Consider the following 21,747-nt stretch of genomic DNA (forward strand, 5'->3'; position numbering starts at 1 on the left):
CCTTAATATCTGTCCACTTCTGTGTGAACGAGAAGGGGAAGACCCTCATCTTGTAGAAACATAAGAAAATAAATTAAGATCTAGAAAAACAGAGGAGCTCAAGAAGTGTCTTTGGTGAAGAGCTTTAATAGAGGTCTGGGGCCACACACTGAACAAGTAAAAAGGCAATACATCAATCAGTTCCTCTGTAATGAAAGACAATTCATCCTGTGCACTGGACGAGGCAGGAGTCTGGGGAAAAAGATCTGGTAATCAAGGGCTCAAAGTCTGTGCTACACTGTGTTGGGCTACTGTAACTCCAATATTTTGTAGCTTCTGAGTGTTTATTTGTGCAGCTCTAAGGATGGTTTTTTTAGCTCCATTTTTTGCTTGGGTAAATTTCAAGGTTGTAACAAAGCAGGATAGCAATGTCAGTCAGTCATATGGTGTGATAATGCTTATATTCATAGTTGGAAGTATGAGATCTTCTGTCAGCTGAATAGGTAGAAAAACTAATAGGTTCAGTTATCATCTTGTTGGTCCTGCTCTAACAGGAATAAGACACATGCTGTGGTCATGGATTTGGCTGAGAGCAAGAGCAGTATGCAGCACAGGAATATCAATTAGTGGAAGAGGGGAGATATACTACTTAACACAGATGTTCTACTTGTTCCTCTCAGGCTTGGATCCCTCCACCACTTCTGTTCTACTCCCATTGCACCTTCACAGTGTTCTCCACATAATCAGCACTCCCTTTGCCTCTATTCTTTTTGTTCCTTCTGCAGTCTTTTCCCCGCAGTCCATGATTTCTCAACGCCTCTTCCCATTTCAGTTCCCCTCCACATCCCAGTCAGTCTCTGTCCCCAGACCATATTTGTGTCCTTTTTACCAGCCTTTTTTTAGGTAGTTTCTGTCCTCCTATACCTTATTTTATTATTCATGCACCCTCTTTTTCCCTGTTTTCTGTCCTCTACCACAGTGATTACTACTTTCTGCACAGTCAGACCCTCTCTCCCTCCACTTCAGACTCAAATCCCTGCTCTGTAGTGGTCTTCAGCTGTTGTTTTCACCCTTCCAACATTTCTTTGTTTTCAGACACAAGGTTAATGTTTGCCCCTCTGCATCAACATCATGCAGACACCACTCCCACCCTCCCTGTAAGCCATCAGTGTGGGAAATGATCACCAAGAAGAGGGGCGAATCAGTATCTGCCTTCACTGCTGCCCTGGTGCAAAGCAGGCCAGAGCCATAACCATAGGAAGGGGGTTCTTTGCCATCTATTTCAGCCTGAGACTCAAGCATCCTCAGTACAGACAAAATGTTAAATAAAATTCCACACAGAGCTGTAGCCAGTCTCCACTGAGTAGATATGAGTTTTAGAGGATCACCTGCTTGGATCTGTTGGAGACAGATTTTAATTTGGGATGCCAAGAAGCCCAGTACTGACAAGAGATAGCTATCAAGGCAGTGCTTCAAGTTGTAAGGAAACTGAAACTTCTTAGCCATAGTACCCTATCTAAGATAATGGATGGCACAGGGAAGATTGTTTGGGTACTTCTCCCTTGCTCAAAAAAGAAGAAAGCTGAATTAAACAAAGCAGGGAACTCAGAGTAAAGAAAATACTCTCCATACAGTCAGACTGAGGAAGGTGTTGCACTTGGGAATTAACCCGCTATGATACAGATATTAAGAGCATTCCAAAGAGCCTATAGAAAGGAATACAGTATGGTCAGTTCAGCAGGAAAGGATCAAACCACCTGTGTAATGAACCATGGCAGACAGGATCCCCTACAGCTTTTCATTGCAGTTGGTAGCACCATATTTTTAGACAAATGGTCTTAGTTGATCATCATGAATTTGAAAATGGTTTCAAGTGACTAAAATCCCATTTTCATACAACTGCGCCTGCTCACAGGGAAATAAATACACAGAAAGTCATCCCTGTTTTGCTCCTTTACCGAATCCACTCAGCTCATGGATGCAGATCCCTGAGGAGCAGGAGCACCACTTTTTCAAGCCTATGGCTCATAACTGAACAAAGCCTTCTTAATGTCCCATCTCCCACACATGGGCCAGCAGAGCTTTGTCTAACAGGCCTGCAATTTAAATGTAGTATCTGCCAAAGTCCATTCAAAGTCTTTTAGTGGGATGAAGCCTTCAATGGGTCAGTGGTTCTGAATGAAACCTACAGGCATTAGGACAGCAAGAAACAACTTGTGGCTTCCCGAATATCTCTTTGATTTCTTTTCTGCTCCTGAGGCAGGAATAGTGTCGTCTCCTTTTCCTCATTTGCTCCAAAGCTGTAGTCCGGTACTTCAGATGAAGCCCTGGAGTAGAGTACCTTGGTAGAGATTTGCCATATTCCAGAATTTTTTGCTAAGTATAATACTTAATAAGTAAAACTGGGCATATTCAGCTGCCTTATTCTGTTAATGGAATTGCTTAGAACAATATAATAACTTCAGTAAATAATTATTTGGTGCAAGGTGCTGCACACTTACTCTAAAGAGAGTAACTCTCTTTACAAAGGCCGCCTAACATTAGGGAAATTACTAAAGTACATTAACAAAGGGATCAAATTGGGCTTAAATAACTTCAGTGTTCGTGTTGCTTTCCATTTGAGTCATGTTTTGTTTATGATTTTACATTTTTCTTTAACGTGTTTCCTTATTTTTAAAAGGTGCATTTTTTTCCTTTTTTTTAATTCCCCTTAATTTTTTTCTTTCCTCACCTTCCTCCCCCCCCCCACCTCCCCTCCAGATTGCTGTATTCCTTATGGCTTCTTCCTTTTATCTCATCCTCACCCCTTCATCCCTCACCAGCAACAAGTGCTAGTTATTTTAAAGACAAAAATTCATGGTTGTTTCCAAAGAAAGGACATTTAAAAAGAAGCTCTGCCTAAGCATGGACTGCAAGATTCATCTCTCCTCTTCCTGTCCCTTTTGTATGATTTCTTCATATTGTCTCATTCTACCTCTGTTCTCTTTTGTCTTGTTTTCTCTTCATTCAGTTCTACATTATTATTCCTCCTTTTTTCCATTTCATTTTCCTCCTCTCAGATGCATCCCCCTGCTCGTTTCTTTAACATTTCTACCGGATGTTCTCTTTGTGGAAATCACTGTTTTCCCCTTGTGCTCTTACACTTGTGTCTCCATGAAGTTCCTTTCTTCCTTCCAAATGCATTTTACTATCATCTGTTACTATAAAATTAAAATGCCTTCCACAAACAAATTATTCTTCATCCTTTCCCCTGAGCTCCAGTCCATTTTCCAGTAACAGTGTTTTGTCCTGCCTTTTTTTTTATGCAATTTACTTTCCATTGGACTTCCTCTGCCAACTATTTCTCCTCCTGTCTGACTGGGGAAATCATCCCCTGTAATCCCTCCTATGGCAGAACTCTGTGCAACAGAAATCTGCTTTCTCCTTCAGGGTGCACTGATTTCTTTGTAGCAACTCTTTCCCCTAACTATTAAAATCACAGCGTATTTGCACTCACCAACAAACTCACATGGGATTTTTCAGGAGAATTCAAAAGCAATAGTACTATTCCCTTCAGCAGGAAAAAAGGGAGTTTCAGTGCGGAAGGAGAGCCTGTGGATTCTCTTTCTTCCACTCTGCTCATCCACATTCACCATCCACCAGGACATCTGGGGGAATTTTAGGTGCTTCCCTTTTGTTAGGGGGTATGTACACTTATCCCCTAAAATGATCTCAGACAACTTTCTCCAGCACCCAGTCAGTAGTTTCATTGACGCAACAGCCATAATGTACACTGGGAGTCTTTAAATGTTCTTATTGTAGATCACTACCACTCAATGAGATTGGTATTCTTTATTTTCCTGTTGGCACTGTGCTGCCTTCCCTAGGATATCCAGTTAATTTAAAAAACACCACTTTACTTACAGTCTTCAATAAGTTACTCTTCCTAAAATGTGAAGTGCACTATACACTCCAGTGTTCTGAGAGCTCAGAATATATTAAAACAAAGTCCATTATCTATTCATAAATCCTTAGGTATGTGTATGTATTAGTCCACAGAGTCCAAGATTATGTATTGATGCCATTTTATAAGGCGATAGAGTAAAACAGGCCAGTGCTGTTACATGATGATGGTGGTCTTCATGGTACTATTTGAGTTTTATGGAGCTGACAGAAATCAAGGGACTACTATAGATTTCAAAGGGCTTTGAATCACACTTGAAGTAGAAGTGTTTCTGATCTGATACAAATGCTCTTTTCCCTAGAGTTCAGGGATAAAAGGCTTTAGTGTTTCGGTCCACCTCTGTAAGTACATTCCTCTTCCCAAAGATGCTATGTAAGAATGAAGCCCCTTTCCCAGCAGATACTCAGCTCTATTCTGTGTCTCTGAAAATCAGAACTGGGATTCTAGGTAGACTGTGTATGTAGTAAGCAGGAAAATTTCCCACCCCTAAAGGCAATTACTTTACAAACCTGAGTGTCCCCTGTCACAGCACTGACTACTTAAAAGCAAACCATATGCATCCTGGCTTTACACTGAATGACTGTATGCGTGTATGGTGCACAGGTGAGCTCAAGCACAGCACTGACAGTAGGGGGGATGATTCTGAGTGTGAAGCATTGTCAAGACTAGACTGAGCCTATGTGTGTGTTTACCTGTATGCATAGTTCATGTGGCCCCTGGTTGCATACATGAGTATTTTTAAAATACTATTGCTATATGTGCTTCTTACACTCAAGCTACAAATAGATACAGGCTTAAATTTAGATAGCAGAAAAACCTCTTCCCTCTCTCTATTACTGGACTGAAAGATTTCTCATAGGACATTTCCATTATAAGGGAATTTTACATCAGGTTTATAAACCCCTGAGAATAAAAGCTTTGTTACTGTAATGGTGATAAGCCCTTAGCTACAGCAGTACTAGCAGGAGCCACTCTCATATAGGGTTCAGAATAGTAATGTAGTCTAGACTGTCCTTGGACAACTGCTTGCATTTACAGAAATTGATGGGTTATTGTGCTGCAAACTCTTCACCTCAGAAGTCTGAGGAATGAGGTGAAGAACAATAGAGATGTCTCACTGGGAGAACGGCTTCACTACACGCAGGATTGCACAACACTTTGAAATCTTCCACCATCCCAGTCCCATGCTGTCTCCGACTTGGCAAATGCTTTCATTTAGCCAGGGATCAGTAGCTTGGAGGGGGAAAAAAGTTCCATTCTCCAGCTGTTGTGTCATTTCCCTTGATAAGTCCTAAATTGACCGAGTTATCCAGCACCAAAGGAGCTTTCCTGTGGTAGACATGCTTTATTATGTGCCCTTTCAGGGACAAAGGCTTCTGTGTCAGTAAACTGCTATGGAGAGGAAGGAAAGATTTATTCTCACAGCATCATAAGCATTATCTTCGGAGGGGCTAATATAAAAGTAAAAAACTGTGCAGCATTACCATCCAAAACCTAATGGCTGATGTTGCTGCTCCTTGATTATCAACCTGATGGGAGGCAGAATGAAAAGCTTGGAAGGCTGCTTCTCAGAAGGGCATATTTTAAAAGATTATTTTTAAATTAAGGAGTTTTTAAGGGCAGCTTTTTGTTTGGGCTTGTTCATTTGCTGGGTTATTTTGTACGCTTGGCTGGCAGTTTGGGTTGGGTATTGTGGAAAAGGGAAGGAAGGTTTGTGAATTTCATTATTTGGCATTATTTGTAGATAAAGCAGAAATTCCTGCTTGCAGATTAAAAGCCCAAGCAGTTTGTGCATGTATTTAGCCCTCCCGACAAGCTGCAAATACATATATTAACACCAGCCTTCCTTCTGTATGTGATAAGAAGGGGAAACAGGGAACACCACATGTCAAGCTGGGGAAGGTTTTGCAAGGCACAAATGGCAGTGAGGAGCCCGGGCACCCCCTTATTGAGGTGAGTTGGCCATTTTCAGGAGTTCAACAATAAAGTACCTGGAAACACTGAACTAGTTATAATTTTAGTGATCTGAACATGCCTCATAACCTACGAAGGCAAGCCTGTTTCTGTTTGGGGAAGAAGAGAAAGGGATACATATTAAGAAGAAAAGAGATTAACATCCTGACGATGGAAGCTGGTGTAAACCCATAGAGCCCACTCTTACGTGCCATGAAGGACTGACATGATTAAACAAATATTCCAACAGATCCTCAGACAGCCACGGGAGAGGTGGATGGGGTGAATCTGGAAGAAATCCGAGAGTTTGCCAAAGCTTTTAAAATCCGGCGCCTGTCCCTTGGCCTGACACAGACTCAAGTTGGCCAAGCCCTAAGCGCCACGGAAGGCCCAGCCTATAGCCAGTCTGCCATCTGCAGGTAACAAGTTACATCATAAACTCTCCTTTGTTCTTAATAATTCTTCAGTTATTGCAAGGAGCATGCTTGTGTTTGAGTCTCATGTCTTTAGAATGTATTATTTGATCTGGGACTTATACTAGCCAATGATGCTGGTAACTGGCAGATAAAATGTTCTTGTTGTTTTACCCCTAAAGTAACTTTAGTTGGTTGTGGGCTTTTTTCCTTCTTCTTTAAACAAGCGAGAAACAATGTTCCTGGCATTGAGATTTAATTCACTAGACGAGCTGGAGACCCTGCTGATGCTGGATAAGCACCAGCTGACCCTCTTCATACTGTGCCATTTTCTACAGATAGGGTTACTGAACAAATATTTCATGGCTGCATCCCTGCTAAGTTAAAACCTGTATTACTGTGGTTAGCACTTCACATATAGGATGTTAATGATGATTTACCTAGGCAACTCAGAAGGGGAAAAAAATATACTTCCTGCTGTCTTGCAAACTAGCAGCTATTCATCTTTTATTGCCCAAATGTTTACTAGAAATCCAGACAACTCATATATGCAAAGCAGAAGGAGAAATCTGCCCTAATCATAAGAAATGATAACACAGTCTTGACAGAGATAGTTAGAAGCAAACGCCGTATATGCATGTATGTGTATTACAGTGATCCCATGTTTATGCATGAGGTAACAAACACACTTAGGTAACAGCTTTTTCCTCTTGGGCAATGCCTTATAGTTCTTCTCCATCAGTGAAAGCCAAGAAACCAGCTCTAAGCTCATTTAAGTGGATTTTGTTCTTGGTGATCCATGAAATGCTCTGTCTTTTTATCTGCTCTTTATACTTTTAATGTATTCCCCATAGAACGGAAGTGTACTTTTCCTGCAGTTTAAGACTAAGGTTATAAATAACATCAGTATGGGGTAGCGAGCTTGCAGCTCACATTTTGCTCAATGATTTTCCATAAAACCCATTGATTGTTGTTAAATACAAAAAGCTCCATAGGATCCTCTCACTTCTATGGTCTCCCCTACTGTTTTTTCTTATAAGATACCTCCCTGTAGAAAATAACCTTTATTCAGTCTATACAAGGATACTACTGCTGGAAAATTTGTTTCAGGACTTGTATATCGTTATACCAAACAACATGGTACTGCAGTATCAACACTAACACGCAATGCCAATGATATGAATGCTGTTGCTCCCTGTTGCTAAGGATTAATTTTTTTCCTTCCCTGTGGTCAGTTGGTGAAGAATACCTAAAATGGGTGGAGTTTTTAGCAGTTGCCAATTTGTGGAGCCTTAAGTTGCTATTTAACAGACGATGCTTTAAAGTGATAAATTGCAGTTTCCTCTGCTTTTGTCTAGTTTACTGTCTTTCATTTCCTCCAGCTACCTCACACCTGAGAAAACCACTGCGGAGGGTTTGAATTTTACAAAGAGAAAGGGTTCCCCACTAATGGATTATCACGAAAACCCCCCAAAAAGATGGAGTGCAAACATGACTAACAAAAGCCCAGAATGTGGAGACCTTTTACAGAGGGCTCCTTAGAGGGGCATATTGCTCAGAACATGAGGACTGAGTGTAGGAGCTGGTCTCAAATACTTGCAAGGTTATAGGGTTGTTTTATTTCCTTTGACTGCCCCAAATGGATATCACTTTGGGGTGTGGTAACAATTGATGACTTGTTAAGTACCAAGACAAGCTGCTTCAGTGGCAGCATGCTGTTCTTCAGAAACAGTAGGTTTAACTTTTCTTCTAGTGGTTACCACGGAGTTTCAATACGAACTCCAGGGTAATGGAAGGGGCAGTTAGGTAAGCAAGTGGAACGGCCAAGTTGGAGACAGGAATAGAGTCTCCTGGTGGCCTGTGCATGTCATATCAGCAATATATCACCTTGCTGATGTGTTCTGCATAGGCAAATAACAGCATTTTCTTAGCTTGAGACCATGTGTTCTAAAATATACGCTTCAGCCTGAAATATCATGGACACCAAAGGACACCTTGCAGTCAATACTACGCTAGGATCACAGGCACCAGATACAAATTCTTTGGAGTGTTATTTTCTGAAAGTATTCCTTATCTTACTCTGTGTTTGTAAGAAATGCTCTGTTTTTTGCTAGAGTAAAAACTTCCAACTCCAGTCACTGGGTTGCTTTGCGCAAAGGCATTGATTTGGTTGTTCTCATCTCCAGAGCATGTTATGATTAGCAGCGGCAGTGCTTCAGCACTGGGTGGGCTGGAGTGTGTAACAGCACCACACAGTAACTGTTGTCCTTGCACAACATTAAATACCACAACATGAGGGGTGGACATAGGCAAAGTGGGGAGATATGGATGGGCGGTGTCAGAGGACTTGGTTTAAGACGATTTTAATGTGTAGCAAGAGAGGATGAACTCGGTAAATGAAAGAAACAAGTACTTAAAAGACTTGAAATGTGAACTCGACTCTTTGCTTGTTTTTGAAAGGATTAAAGCTTTGTGTGGCTGCTTTTCCAGATGTTTTATAATACTTGTAAAATCTGGTTTGGCAGAAGACTTTTTGATGGCAAAATGATATATAGGAGACCTCATTTACAGGAAATGATATCATTCTGGTACAGTTTGCAGAAATCCCACAATAAACCCAGCTTGGTGCCACAGCATATTAGTAGACTATTATGCTGGGTTTCATCTGGAAAACATGAGTCTGTCTTTGCACATTGTGGGGGCAGTCAAGATAATTGCAAAGTGTCCAGCTGTTTCAGCTGAACACTGCCGTAGCTATGGGAATCTTCTCCCGACCCAGAAAAGGGATATAGTGTTAACTTGCAAACAGTGAAAATTGCTGAAAAATGAAAGGAAAAGAAACCTGATATTGAGAAGCTAGTAACTGCCATTGGTTTCTATTATTAAAGCTGTGGCTTCTTGACAACGTGGGATGGGAGGGCAAACAAAAGGATTAATCAGAAAGCCAAGATGAGAAAGCAATTGCCTTTGATGTCATTTCCTGTAATTAGACTTAGCATTAAGGGTTTTAGAGATCACAGAAATATGAAATATGAAAATGCGACTCATAACCTGTATTATTCAGTATACTTAAAATTTTGTTGTAGTGCTCGTTTTGTGTTAGCTGAAATATGTAGCTATATATATATTTATAGATATACCTATCTGCTAGTTTTCGTAATCCATTGTAAATTACCTCTGCCAGTCAATTAGTCAGGCAGGCAGGAAGTCCCACCCTGGCAGAGCATCAGTGTAAGACTCTTCTTTCTCAATTTTCCCTCAGACACACCATCCTGAGAAGCCACTTTTTCCTACCACAGGAAGCCCAAGAGAACACTATAGCTAGCAGTCTGACAGCCAAACTGAACCCTGGCCTTTTGTATCCTGCCAGGTTTGAAAAGCTGGACATCACCCCTAAAAGTGCCCAGAAGATAAAGCCGGTGCTTGAGCGGTGGATGGCTGAGGCTGAGGCCCGCCATCGAGCAGGTATGCAGAACCTTACCGAGTTTATTGGAAGCGAACCATCCAAAAAGCGCAAGAGGCGCACCTCATTCACGCCACAAGCCCTTGAAATCTTGAATGCCCACTTTGAGAAGAACACGCACCCCTCTGGGCAAGAAATGACAGAGATTGCAGAGAAACTGAACTATGACCGGGAAGTAGTTAGAGTTTGGTTCTGCAATAAGAGGCAAGCACTGAAGAACACAATTAAACGTTTGAAACAACACGAGCCTGCGACAGCAGTTCCTATGGAGCCTTTAACAGACTCTCTGGAAGAAAACTCCTAAAAACAAAACTAAACCAAACCACACACAAAACAAAACCCCTGCACCAACAGAAACGTAACCATTTGAACTCTGTGAAAATACCTGTTCATCACCCTTGTAAGTAAAAGACTGAGAAAACTACAAGAAGGACAGAACAGTTTATAAATGTCCATGGGGTTTCCTATTTAAAAAACTAAATGAAAAACTACACAACACTCAGTGTGTGTGTGTGTGTGTGCGTGTTGTAGAATTAGTTCCTCCCCTCCTAAAAAAAAAAGCCAGTTTTTTTAAATGGACTTAAAAGCAAACCAAATAACTGCTTACTTTTTTTCTGTATATTATGAAAATATGAACACATTTTAAGGAAAAACAAAACAACAAAAAAAAAAAAAGGACAAAAATGAAAGAAAAAAAAAGACAAAAAAAACTTTTATCTGTTTAAAAGAGAATACAAGCCTGCCACCTGGAGGAGTGATTGTAGCCTTTCAGGTATCAAGTGCTGATTCACTATGAAAACTATTAACCAAAGTCAGAAATATGGCATTGCAAACTAGATTGTTAATCTACTCTTTTATGAGTGTACAATTGTGTTATGAATTTTTACATTTGTATTTTGCAAACAGGAAAACAACAGGATTAATTTCTCTCATCCTTCCTTGTTCGCACCCCCTGCAGGTGTGTACAAACAGGGGTTAAAGCCATTCCATAGTGGTCACCTCCTTTTCTTTAGGTTTTGCACTCTCCGAGTGTTTGGGTGCCAAAATTAATTGTTTTTTATTGTGATTTGCAGGGTTTGGTATTTCTCTTCTAAGGGTGTATGTCCTGGTTTCCATTTCTTTTCCTTTTCTCTGGTTTCTTTTGCTGCCTCCTCCTCCCAGCTCACTTCCCCCCCCCCCCCCCGCCTCCCCTTCCCAAGCCCATATAACCCAGTACTATTTGAAGATTTTTAAAAGGAAAAGTGAAATCTGAACACTTTTATATTGATATGCTGAAATGCAATAGAGGACAAAGAAGGATTAGGATTATGTCTGATGAACTGTCAGCCCATGCTGAACATTGTGCTTCTTGTTGAATGGGTAGCTTGGGATTTCTCTGTCCTTTGGCCGTGAACCTGGAGAGGTTACCAAAACTCATTTTGTAGTATAACTATAAACTGCACACTTGGTACAGTACTGCATCTCTATTACGGTTCTGTTTGAAGCAATTTCTCTCCAAAGTCTGCTAGCCAAAGAAATTTCTTGAGATTCTGCTGAAAACAAGTGAACAGGCCGAGGAGTGATGAGGATGTTTTGGGTTTTACATCACTATGGACAGTTTCAGTGGTAGTGCTTTGTTCCTTCTGCTTTTATTTTTAATGTCATCTGATATTGATGCTTGCCCTGTTGTCCTCTTCAGTAGGAGGATGTGTTTCTCCAGGTCTTTGCTGTGACCACTGGCTAGACTAAGCTATCAGGATATAGAGAAACCCACTGAATCTCCTTTGGGAATTGTAAGGTGGGCCACCTGCAATATGTAACAAGTGAATTGATTTTCCTTTAAAGACAGTGTATCTCTGTGGCTTCTCTTTTGACTGGACAAACATCTTCTAAACTACTGTGATTATTGGACCTATGAGTATATCAAGGCTCAGAGGGACAGAGAGGTGTTGCAGGTTCTTGATGGGGTATGGGCTGACCTGTGAATGTCACCTGCAGTTTTCCTCTTCTGCTGAGTTCTGCTTCAGCCTTTGGGGTTCAGCCCGCTATTAGGGTAGAAGCTGCATCTCAATCAGGACTTTCCAAAAGAGTACTTTGGGGATTTGGTTCACCTCACTATAGAGGTGGCAGAGTAAAATTCTGCTGGTACAATTCCTAATTGCATTCACTAACCACAGGATGGTTGTACTGGATTTTTGCTGGTCTGCGCAGGGTGTTGAAGGATGTTCCCAAAGTGCTGGAGTCTTCAAATAACATCTCTCTTATACAGTTCTCGAGAAATCAAGGCTGTATACAAACCTTAAGTGAAAGAAAGGGACTTCCATTGATTTCACTAGGCTTTGAATCCGGCCTTGCTACTTTATTAATGGGGTTTGCCTTGTAGAATGGCGTGGTTGGTGGAGCTTTAAGGTTTCAGAGACCATCATCTGTGCCAGAAACTGCCTCTAAATGTGAGCACTCTCAAAGGTCAGAGTTGGAGAGCACTGAGGGTCCAGTACTCTGGGCTGGGCTCATGTCCAGCGAATGCATTTTAGGCTTTAAGCTTCAGTAGGGTATGTTTAAGGATATTTTCAGTATTGCTTTTATGTGGAGGAGAGTGAGAATTTTTATTGACTCTTCCGACTGTTGATATATAAATATCTGCCAGGGAATAAAAAATCTCAGTAACCACAGACAAATTGTGAGAGACAAAAAAGATGCTTTACCCAAGCTGAGCACATGAAGTAAAGAGTTGTACCACAACATCTGCCTCTTTGGGTTTTCTTTTTTCCCTCTGTATCCATAGATACCTATATCTGCAGATCTGTCTATGTTATCTATACCAGACAGCCCTAAACTTGTGGCCACAGCTCACTTTACATAACGTTCAGGAAAGCACCCAGAAGCCAACAGGGAATCAACGAAGAACGGATCATATCTGGAAGCGGATGCTCCTGAAGTCCTACCCATGTCTCCAGCACGCTGGTAACTGTCCAGTCATTAATGCCGTATACACCATTACCTGTTCAGCTACCCTTGAGACTGTACATCACCTCCTCTTGTACACCCCCATCTCCAACAGCCTGGGAACAAAAACATCAACCAGTCTTTGCCTAAAAACTGAATTTCAAATTCTCCCAGGGACTGCTCTAAATTTTGTGAGGAGAAATCCCCCAAGAACAAAAGTTAACTAAACAGCATAGAAAAGATACTAAATGTTTAAAACTACACTGGCAGCAATTACATAAGCTCCTTTCTGTTCCAAAGTACATATGGGAAGGCTATAAGTAGGGCAGGGAAAATGTAAGGTAAATATAAACCGCCGGCTTGGAAGAAAAACCCAGTGTTCATCCCACAGTCTTAAAACCATTCATGTGCAGTGATTTTTTTTTACAGTTTTCTAATTTTGTATTATGTTTTGTAAATTATTTCTAAGGTGTTGTAATGCTTCTTATATTAATTTTTTTATAAACAGATTTTTGCTATGAGGCATAAATGGTGCCTGAACAGATTCTTAGGAAGATAAATTACGTGTGAGTTGGACATCTAGGGGGTTGGGGAGGGGGGAACATAAATATTGTGTTTTATTTTGCTACTTGCAACATTTCTGGTTCCCATTTGTAAACAATTCTCATGTAGCGATTACATTTGAATACCTTTTAATTTTGCATGTGACTAAAAGATAGATTGCTACCAGCAAATGAAACAAATGTCTCTTCAGTCATATGTGAAGGTTTGATGGTTTTCCAATTTATTGATCATTGAATTTTTAAATATATATATATATGAAATTATTATTTGAAGAATGAACCAAGGGTTCACTTACTGTTCTGATTTTGTCTTTTTATGTTTTTCACTAAAAAAGCTATTTTGGACAGTTGAAGAAATCAGATGCATTCAAATGATTCCAATTTCTTTATGTTATTACCAAAAATAATGAAAAAAAAAAAAAAAAGAAAAAAAAAGAAGAGAGAGAGAGAGAAAGAAAGAAAAAAAAGAGAGAACAAGAAAGCAAAAAGGAGCTAGGAAGGAACAAGTAGAGGCGTATCAAAGAACTCAAGCTATAACCAAAAAGAAATATGTAAAATGCCTTTGCTCGTCTTCTCAATGCTGGACCAAAGCTCAATGTATGTAGGTATATGCACATTGTATAGATATGGCTAAATGTTGCTGACAATCTCGCAATACTAAACTGTTACTATTATAAAAAAAAAAAAAGGAAAAAAAAAGAAAAAAGAAAAGAACTACAAAAATGAAACTGTTCATCAGTGTTTTACCTCAGCACTCTACTTGTACCCAGTTATTGACCAACATTCAAATAAGAAGCTAAGAGAGGAAATTGATTTCCATGTCAATGTTTGACTGTAAAATCTGTTTGGAAAACATTTTGTAATGAGCTTTTTGTCATGTGGTTTGCTTGTTTCCAACTTGAGATTATGTGGGGCACATCTGTTTATTTATTGTTAAAAAGTGATATTATTATTATTAATTATTATTATTACTATTATTATTATTATTTTTGTCCTATGTGCTATAATCTACAGAATGGTCACCAGGGTCACTTATGAAGCACTGCAAAGAGATCATGTTTTTCCATGCATGGAGCATGCAGCAGGAAAGATGGCAGTACAAAACGGACTGTATTGTGTTGTTAACAAATACGAATAACTACAAAAAGGAGTTGATGTGGTGGACTTGTGACCAAGAAACCAAACAGGATATTTAAAAGCTCCTTACTACTCTGACTTTGAAACCAAAGCTGATTTATCTGCACAGGTTGCTTAACATGAAAAAAACATAAAAAATAAAAAAACTGACAAAAACTGTACTTAATCTAGAGCAATATCTGTATGGTCAGTAAAGCTGCACTTTGTGTATTTCTTAACAGCTTCAGATCTGTCACTTTTAATTTGTACCATAAAAAATAAAGAATTGTTTGACATGAAAAATAAGCTCCTTTCATGTGTTTGTCTTAAATCTCATGCATTATTCACATGATCAGAGCTCATGTAATTTCACACGAGTTCAATACAAAAACAGTTAAATGCTTGAAAGAAAGGAAGAAAGAAAATCTGTTTGCACTGTGGAGCAGTGCTGTATCTGCCAAACTGAACACTGGTTTTGTACCCAGAGTGGGCATGTACACTGTGATGTCTTATTTTCTCTACAGGTATGCAGAGGATCTGCCTCAGGAATATGGTGGGACCACTCAGGTGAGTGTGTATTATCCCCCAGGCCAAGTGAAGGAGAACACAGATGGACTGATGGCTGGAAATGGTGAACCTCCTGGTACCTCCCATAACGAAGCCCCGGTAAGTGATGGAAGGGGAGCAAGGTAGCAAGGCTGGGTCAGTCTGTCAAGTGAGTTCTCTTGCATTTTTGCAGAGCTCATGAGGTTCCTTCCTCATTTCTTCCTGTGATTATATTAGATAGCAGAAATGCCTGTTTCTCAGGCCACTTGGCGTTGGGTCATATTGGGTTCTGTCTAAATATGTGATTGTGAAAATCAACATGTTTTAGGAACTAAATGAGCTGAATCATAAAGTTGTTTTGGAAAAAAAAATCAGCCCAGGAAAAAGAAAACAAAACCAAAGAGCTTTGAAAATATTAGGAATTTGTGTTTGAGGCTCAGGAACTAAACTTGTGCAAAACTTTTTTTCTTTGATTTTGCTGAATATGATTTCACATTTCCAACACCATGCGTTAAGTAAAACCAAAACCAAAATAATTATTTGTGTAGAAAATACAGGCCATACCTGGGATATTTATCCTCATTTTTTTCCAGATTGGAATTTCCTTTGTCCATTCGTTTTTGCTGCATTTTGTGGGATACGTAATTAGGATAGAGGAAAAAGTCAATTTTCTTGCAGACATGATGATCCAGGCATCACAAGCAGGGCAGAGATGACAGAGGTATAGTCCTGTGTTAGACCAGCTAGTGCATGTGGAAAAAGTAGATAAGATTTTAAATGCCCAACTGTCCCTGTGCTCTAAAACAAAAGAAGTTGGATCCAAAGTAAAACAAAAGCAGTTGGATTCAAAGGTAGAAAGAAGCTGAGAACAAAAAGAAGGAAGACACTGGGGAACTGTGAAGATTTGAAGTTGTCTTGGTACTACCTACACACAGCCATTTCTTTGTACCATGGGCTAAACCATCATCTGCCTGCTTCATTTCAAAGTACAGACTACAGGTTTCTACACACCAGCTACACCAGGGAGTGCCAACACCATTATTCCCAATGCCTTGGGACTGAGTAGTCTTTATATCTACCCACTGGTAAACACCTGCTCCACAAATACCTTTACGGTATGCATAAAGACAGCTCAGCGTACTACAGACCTGTGAGGGTATCAAAATTATACCAGCTCCTCTAGGCATCATGTCTCCACAGCATGGTCTAACAGCTATACTTCAAGCCCACATAATGCATCTACTTGTATGATACAAGGATATGGAGAATGACCCTTGGTGCTATTGCATCAGCTACTAAAATGTGAACACATATCTTCCCAATCAGTAGTGATAACAATCATTGGTTAGAGCCTTTTTCCCCCTACCTCACTTCAAAATGCAAAACTTCCTCTGTGGATCATCCTTGTGGAATCTTAGCTGCCTCATAGGCACATGACCCTACCTAGCCATTACTTAAACACCCTGGATTTATACCTTCACAAGAAATGGTGACTCTGCAAATTAAATTATGTTCTCACTGATCACTGAAAGCTTAAAATAGATCCTACCTTCAAGCCCCTGAGCTGACTGTTCAGCTTGGCACCCCTTGCTGTGCTTAGAAACCAGATTTCTAGAGCTTGGCTGTGACAGTACTTCAGAGCTCCCTAAATGAAACATTAAGGACTAAGAGCTTTAAGAGCACAGTTCTTTCCATGGCATCTCTTTTGTACTTGTCCCCCAAAAAGAACATGTTTTTGCAATAGTCTTGATAAATGGTAAACTCTGTCTGTGCCTTGCTCTTCCCTTAAGAAAGGTGTGGTGGGTGGAAAGCTGGCACTAAGAGAACTACATGGAGATTGTAATGAGACATGTTTTTACATGGCCTATTCCCATGTGCAGTTGCTTTATGACTGTTCAGAGTCTAAACCCATATCTGGGAGAAAAACTCTTGAGTACTAGGCACAGCTTTGGTAAGCAAAGATTCTCTTCTGCTGACCTGAACTTCAATTAAACAAGCACTCAAGAAACAAAACAGACTTCCCAAGAGGGAAGGTTCTCTCGGGGTTTGTTTTTTAATCTGAGAATTCAGACTCAATATGAATCACTCCCATATGAGATCGTGCTGTTTTTTAAAATAATAGAGAATTACAGAGTTGGAAATTCATTTTCCTCCTCTCTTCCTCTGCTCCACATACCTCGAGGTTTGATTTTTCCCTTGTTCACAGTCCTCTACTGTTGCACTTTGCCACACTATGGACAACAGTGGTCAGGGCTGAGCAGAGAGTTACCAGGTAACTCATCATCAGTGAAAACTGCTTTTAATCCAGGCCCAAACTGCGCTGATTTCTTCTGAAATGCCAGCAGCTTCTGTGTCTAATCCACCAAAGCAGGTGCAAGGAAGGCATGGAACAGCTCACGCAATAATGAGTCTTTCATTTCACTGTGTTCATAGGACGCTGAACTTCTTGTATCTTTGTATGATCACTGACCTCATGTCCAAACACTCCCTAGGCCAAGAGCCGTCTGTACGTGTGATCACACACGTTCAGCATGGGTAGGTCTTGGTTCAGGCCACAAACACACACACAAGCTCACAGAGCATTAAAAAACTGCTTTGGCAGTACTAAAACTGTGCTAGGGACTACATGCGTGGGCCAGTCCTAAAAGAACACAAGATTCTGGTTTTGTGGAGCAGTGGCACAGCATCAACAATCTTTCAATATCTGGACTCACTTTATTTTCAGACACCATATACTGCTGGTATTCAGTTAATGAGCTTTTAATTAACAAAAAGCCATTCCCCATCCAGTCTACCCATCAATACCATTAACAGGAAGATCTCCCACTTTGTATGTTCTCTCTCAGTGATGGTCCCTCAAAGGGTCCCAGGATGCTGAAGGTCTTAGAGGAGAGTGGGTAAGATGGTGACACTGCACACACCTGAATGTGTGGTGATTTGCAATTGATCCTGGGGAGGCAGGACTGCCCCAGCAGCCATGAACTCCCTGGCTGCCGTATGTAACCTCTGCGCACCTATGTCATTGAAGAACTTGTGCTGACTGACCTTCAGCCACTCCTGCTAGTTTTTAATGCTATTAATTTTATACATCCCATATTCTCATGAACTATTGAGAAGATGCTTCAGTTTCTTTTTTCAAAGAAGGCACTCTGGTGATTTTTACCATCTTGCCTCTGTGCATTTTGACATTTGCAGTTCATTTGTGTGTTCTTGAACAGAAGAACATGAAAGTGTCCCCAGAATTACCCCTCAGTTCACCCAGGTTAAGCTACCTAAAGAGAAGTGGTTATTTCTTGCATAGCAACAGCTATTTTCAGTTACTAGTTGTAGAAACTAAAGTGACTGATCTTGCAAGTACATAATGTAGATAACTTTATTTGCCCAACCAGTATTACTGATACTTTGGTGCTGCTTTCATAGATACATTTAGTGACACGTGTAAGTCTTCACAGGATTGGACCTACCCTGGGCATTATGAATCGATACTCTAGTTCATCTGTAAATCTTGATATGCCCTTTATTATTTTTGAAACACAAACAACTCAGAGGGGACTGTATCTCAACAAGAAAGGTATGAGCATATTCCTTCTAAAGTCAATACAGCTGTTGTTTCTGGCTTGGCAGACATCTGCCAGAAACACTGCTGAAGATAATCCTTGGAGGGGGGAGCACTGGAGGGAAACAGGATAAACCCAACAGCATGAGCTGTTAAATATATTTAATATACTCTCTATTATTCTGTTGTATTAAAGATCCTTCCTTCTGAAGGTGCCCTAACAAATTCACACACTGACCACTAACAAGAAGAACTTCAAGCAGCACCATTTTGTGCCTGTGGTATAACCAATCCAAAGCATGTGCATCAGCAACTGGCCTGTAAGACTTATCAGCTAGTCTGGGGATCAAAACTCACCAGGTGGTCTATACATCCAGAGCAAGAACACAGTGCAGGCATCAAAAATCCACACTGGCATGTGTACTTTACAGGTCATGATAGCTTCAAAGAAATTACTTAAGAGGCAATACATAATCAAGACCACATCTGAGAAAGGAAAAGACGAAACTCACAGGGAAAAAAAAGAAGAAAGAAGGCACGACTGAGAGATTATGTCTGCTCCCAAGATGTGTTAGGACAGCCATACACAGTAAAGTCTATGAATCACTGGTATCAGCTGAGCATGCACTCGCTGTTCACCAGGCTTGTGAGGAGGCTGTATTATTTATAATGTACTTTTTTCTGCTGTGGTTAAAGGTGTGATATCAAAAGCGGGTCTTGTGGCCCCGGACATCCAGTGAAGATGCGAATATGACAAGTTCCATTTATGTCTGGCGATGGTTGGAATTTCATGCTCAAAGTGAAACCTGTTCTAAAAAAGTTCATATATTTTAAAGGACAAATACTGAGCATAAAACTATTTTACTGGAGTAATAGAAATAATTTCCTAAAACTAATTTAAATCTCCTATGATATGTAATTGTTTGTAGTTTTTAGAGGGCAGGAAGACAATGTCCATTTCCAAAGAAGCACGTGGCATAGTATTTTTTGTTTGATTGTGCACAGCTTGTTCTTTTGTGTTCTAACTGTATGTAATTCTGTAAAATGTTAAAGTGAATGTGCCTATATACAAAGCCAGCATCTCCAGCTTAGTCTGATCATGTCTTAGGTAAGCAATCAGTTCTGCATGTACTTTAATGTTTTCCATTGCCATGTTAGCTTGGCATCATAAAGAAACAACCCATTGTATGCTTGCTGTCTGTATCTTCTTAGATTTCATACAGTTTTAACCACAATGCTTTAAAACATTGGCCAGTTTCAAACTAACCTGACAGAAGGGAAGAGACCTCACACGTTTAATGAAAGCAGCCTAGAGAAGAAAAGAGGCAGATTAGAGTCCCAAGTGAGAAAAAGGCTGCAGTAAGCTCAACCCTTACTCAACACCAGAGAATCAACATGGGACAAGGAGAAAGAAAGTCCTTCTAAAATCCCTAGCTGCAGGAAAAACTAACACACTGAGTTTACAAGCCACCAGGAGCTGCACATCCTAGGAAACAGATTTCATTAGTCCTGGTGCTCACAGTTGTTTGTATTTTTCATGTGATTTACAAGCCCAGCCGTCAATGCCTCAGAACAAGCATAGCAGCAAGGACCAGAGGGCTGTTGTCACATCCTTCGTTTCACAAAGCCACTGCTGACTTCTTCAGAGAAGTAAATCTTGCAGGGGTGCATTTAAATTACAATAAAAGGAGACAACTCCTTTCCCAGCACAACAGGTAGGTAGGCCTTGGCTTCCTTACGGTGGAGAGGTACTGTCTTTAAAAGAAAGCAGCCCATCACTTCCATTTCCAATACAGCTGTTATACTGTAATTGAGGATGAGAAAAATCTCTAGCTGAAAACAAAAAACAACATTCCTATTGCACTGCAAAGGTAATTAAAATGAAAGGGGAGAGGCAAATAGCCTCCCAGTAGAAAGTGTTTATGAGGTATTGTATTAGAAAGTCTGTTTTTATGGCTCACGGTTTAAATCAGAAAAATAGGCTACTTGTCAACACAGGAGAGAAAGAAACACAACTTTTCATTCACTAATTCAACAAAATCTGCGCTGGGTTTGGGAACAGTTTTGTTTGCAGAAGCAGCCTATTTAAACTAAGGGGAGATGTTACAGTATCACAGTATCACAGTATGTTAGAGATTGGAAGGGACCTCAAAAGATCATCTAGTCTAATCCCCCTGCCGGAGCAGGAACACCTAGATAAGGTTACACAGGAACGTGTCCAGGCGGGTTTTGAATGTCTCCAGAGAAGGAGACTCCACAACCTCCCTGGGCAGCCTGTTCCAGTGTTCTGTCACCCTCACTGAGAAGTTTCTTCTCAAGTTCAAGTGGAACCTCTTGTGTTCCAGTTTGTACCCATTGCCCCTTGTCCTATCATTGTTTGCCACTGAGAAGAGCCTGGCTCCATCCTCGTGACACTCCCCCTTTATATATTTATATACACTAATAAGGTCACCCCTCAGTCTCCTCTTCTCCAAACTATAGAGACCCAGCTCCCTCAGTCTTTCCTCATAAGGGAGATGCTCCACTCCCTTAATCATCTTAGTTGCCCTGTGCTGGACTCTCTCCAGCAGGTCCCTGTCCTTCTTAAACTGAGGGGCCCAGAACTGGACACAATATTCCAGATGAGGTCTCACCAGGGCTGAGTAGAGGGGAAGGAGAACCTCTCTCGACCTACTAACCACCCCCCTTCTAATACACCCCAGGATGCCATTGGCCTTCTTGGCCACAAGGGCACAGTGTTGGCTCATGGTCACCCTGTCGTCCGCCAGGACCCCCAGGTCCCTCTCCCCTACACTGCTCTCTAACAGGTCGTTCCCCAATCTATACTGGAACCTGGGGTTGTTCCTGCCCAGATGCAGGACTCTACACTTTCCCTTGTTATATTTCATCAAGTTATTCCCCGCCCAACTCTCCAGCCTGTCCAGGTCCCTCTGGATGGCAGCACAGCCTTCTGGTGTGTCGGCCACCCCTCCCAGCTTAGTGTCATCAGCAAACTTGCTGATAGTACACTCAATTCCCTCATCTAAATCGTTGATGAATATATTAAATAATACTGGTCCCAGAACCGACCCTTGAGGCACTCCACTAGATACAGGCCTCCAACTAGACTCCGCCCCATAAACTACAACTCTCTGGCTTCTCTCCTTCAGCCAGTCCACAGTCCACCTCACTACCCGATCATCCAGACCACACTTCCTCAATTTAGTTGCAAGGATGCTGTGGGAGACTGTGTCAAACACTTTGCTGAAGTCAAGGTAGACCACATCCACCGCTCTGCCATCATCCATCCA

General features: G+C 40.8%; 1 protein-coding gene across 4 annotated transcripts in view; it reads left to right on the top strand.

Annotated features, from left to right (window-relative positions):
- The window catches only part of POU6F2 (POU class 6 homeobox 2), a 303,405-nt gene extending 288,744 nt beyond the window's left edge, over positions 1-14,661 (top strand). For 2 of the 4 annotated variants that reach the window (XM_061374874.1, XM_061374876.1), the window contains exons 9-10: positions 6,126-6,294; positions 9,551-10,920. In XM_061374874.1, coding sequence (XP_061230858.1) covers positions 6,126-6,294; positions 9,551-10,055 — 674 coding nt within the window. In that variant the 3' untranslated portion in view covers positions 10,056-10,920. Of the gene's footprint in view, positions 1-6,125; positions 6,295-9,550; positions 10,921-11,432 lie in introns of those variants that run through there. The other 2 variants (XR_009728688.1, XM_061374875.1) reach the window with 2 other exon arrangements.
- Positions 14,662-21,747: the final 7,086 nt, after the last annotated feature.

The sequence above is a fragment of the Neopsephotus bourkii genome, unplaced genomic scaffold (assembly GCF_033783945.1).
Source record: "Neopsephotus bourkii isolate Nb327-2 ecotype Australia unplaced genomic scaffold, CSIRO-AGI_Nbou_v1 NB_1655, whole genome shotgun sequence".
In the NCBI taxonomy this organism is placed as follows: domain Eukaryota; kingdom Metazoa; phylum Chordata; class Aves; order Psittaciformes; family Psittacidae; genus Neopsephotus; species Neopsephotus bourkii.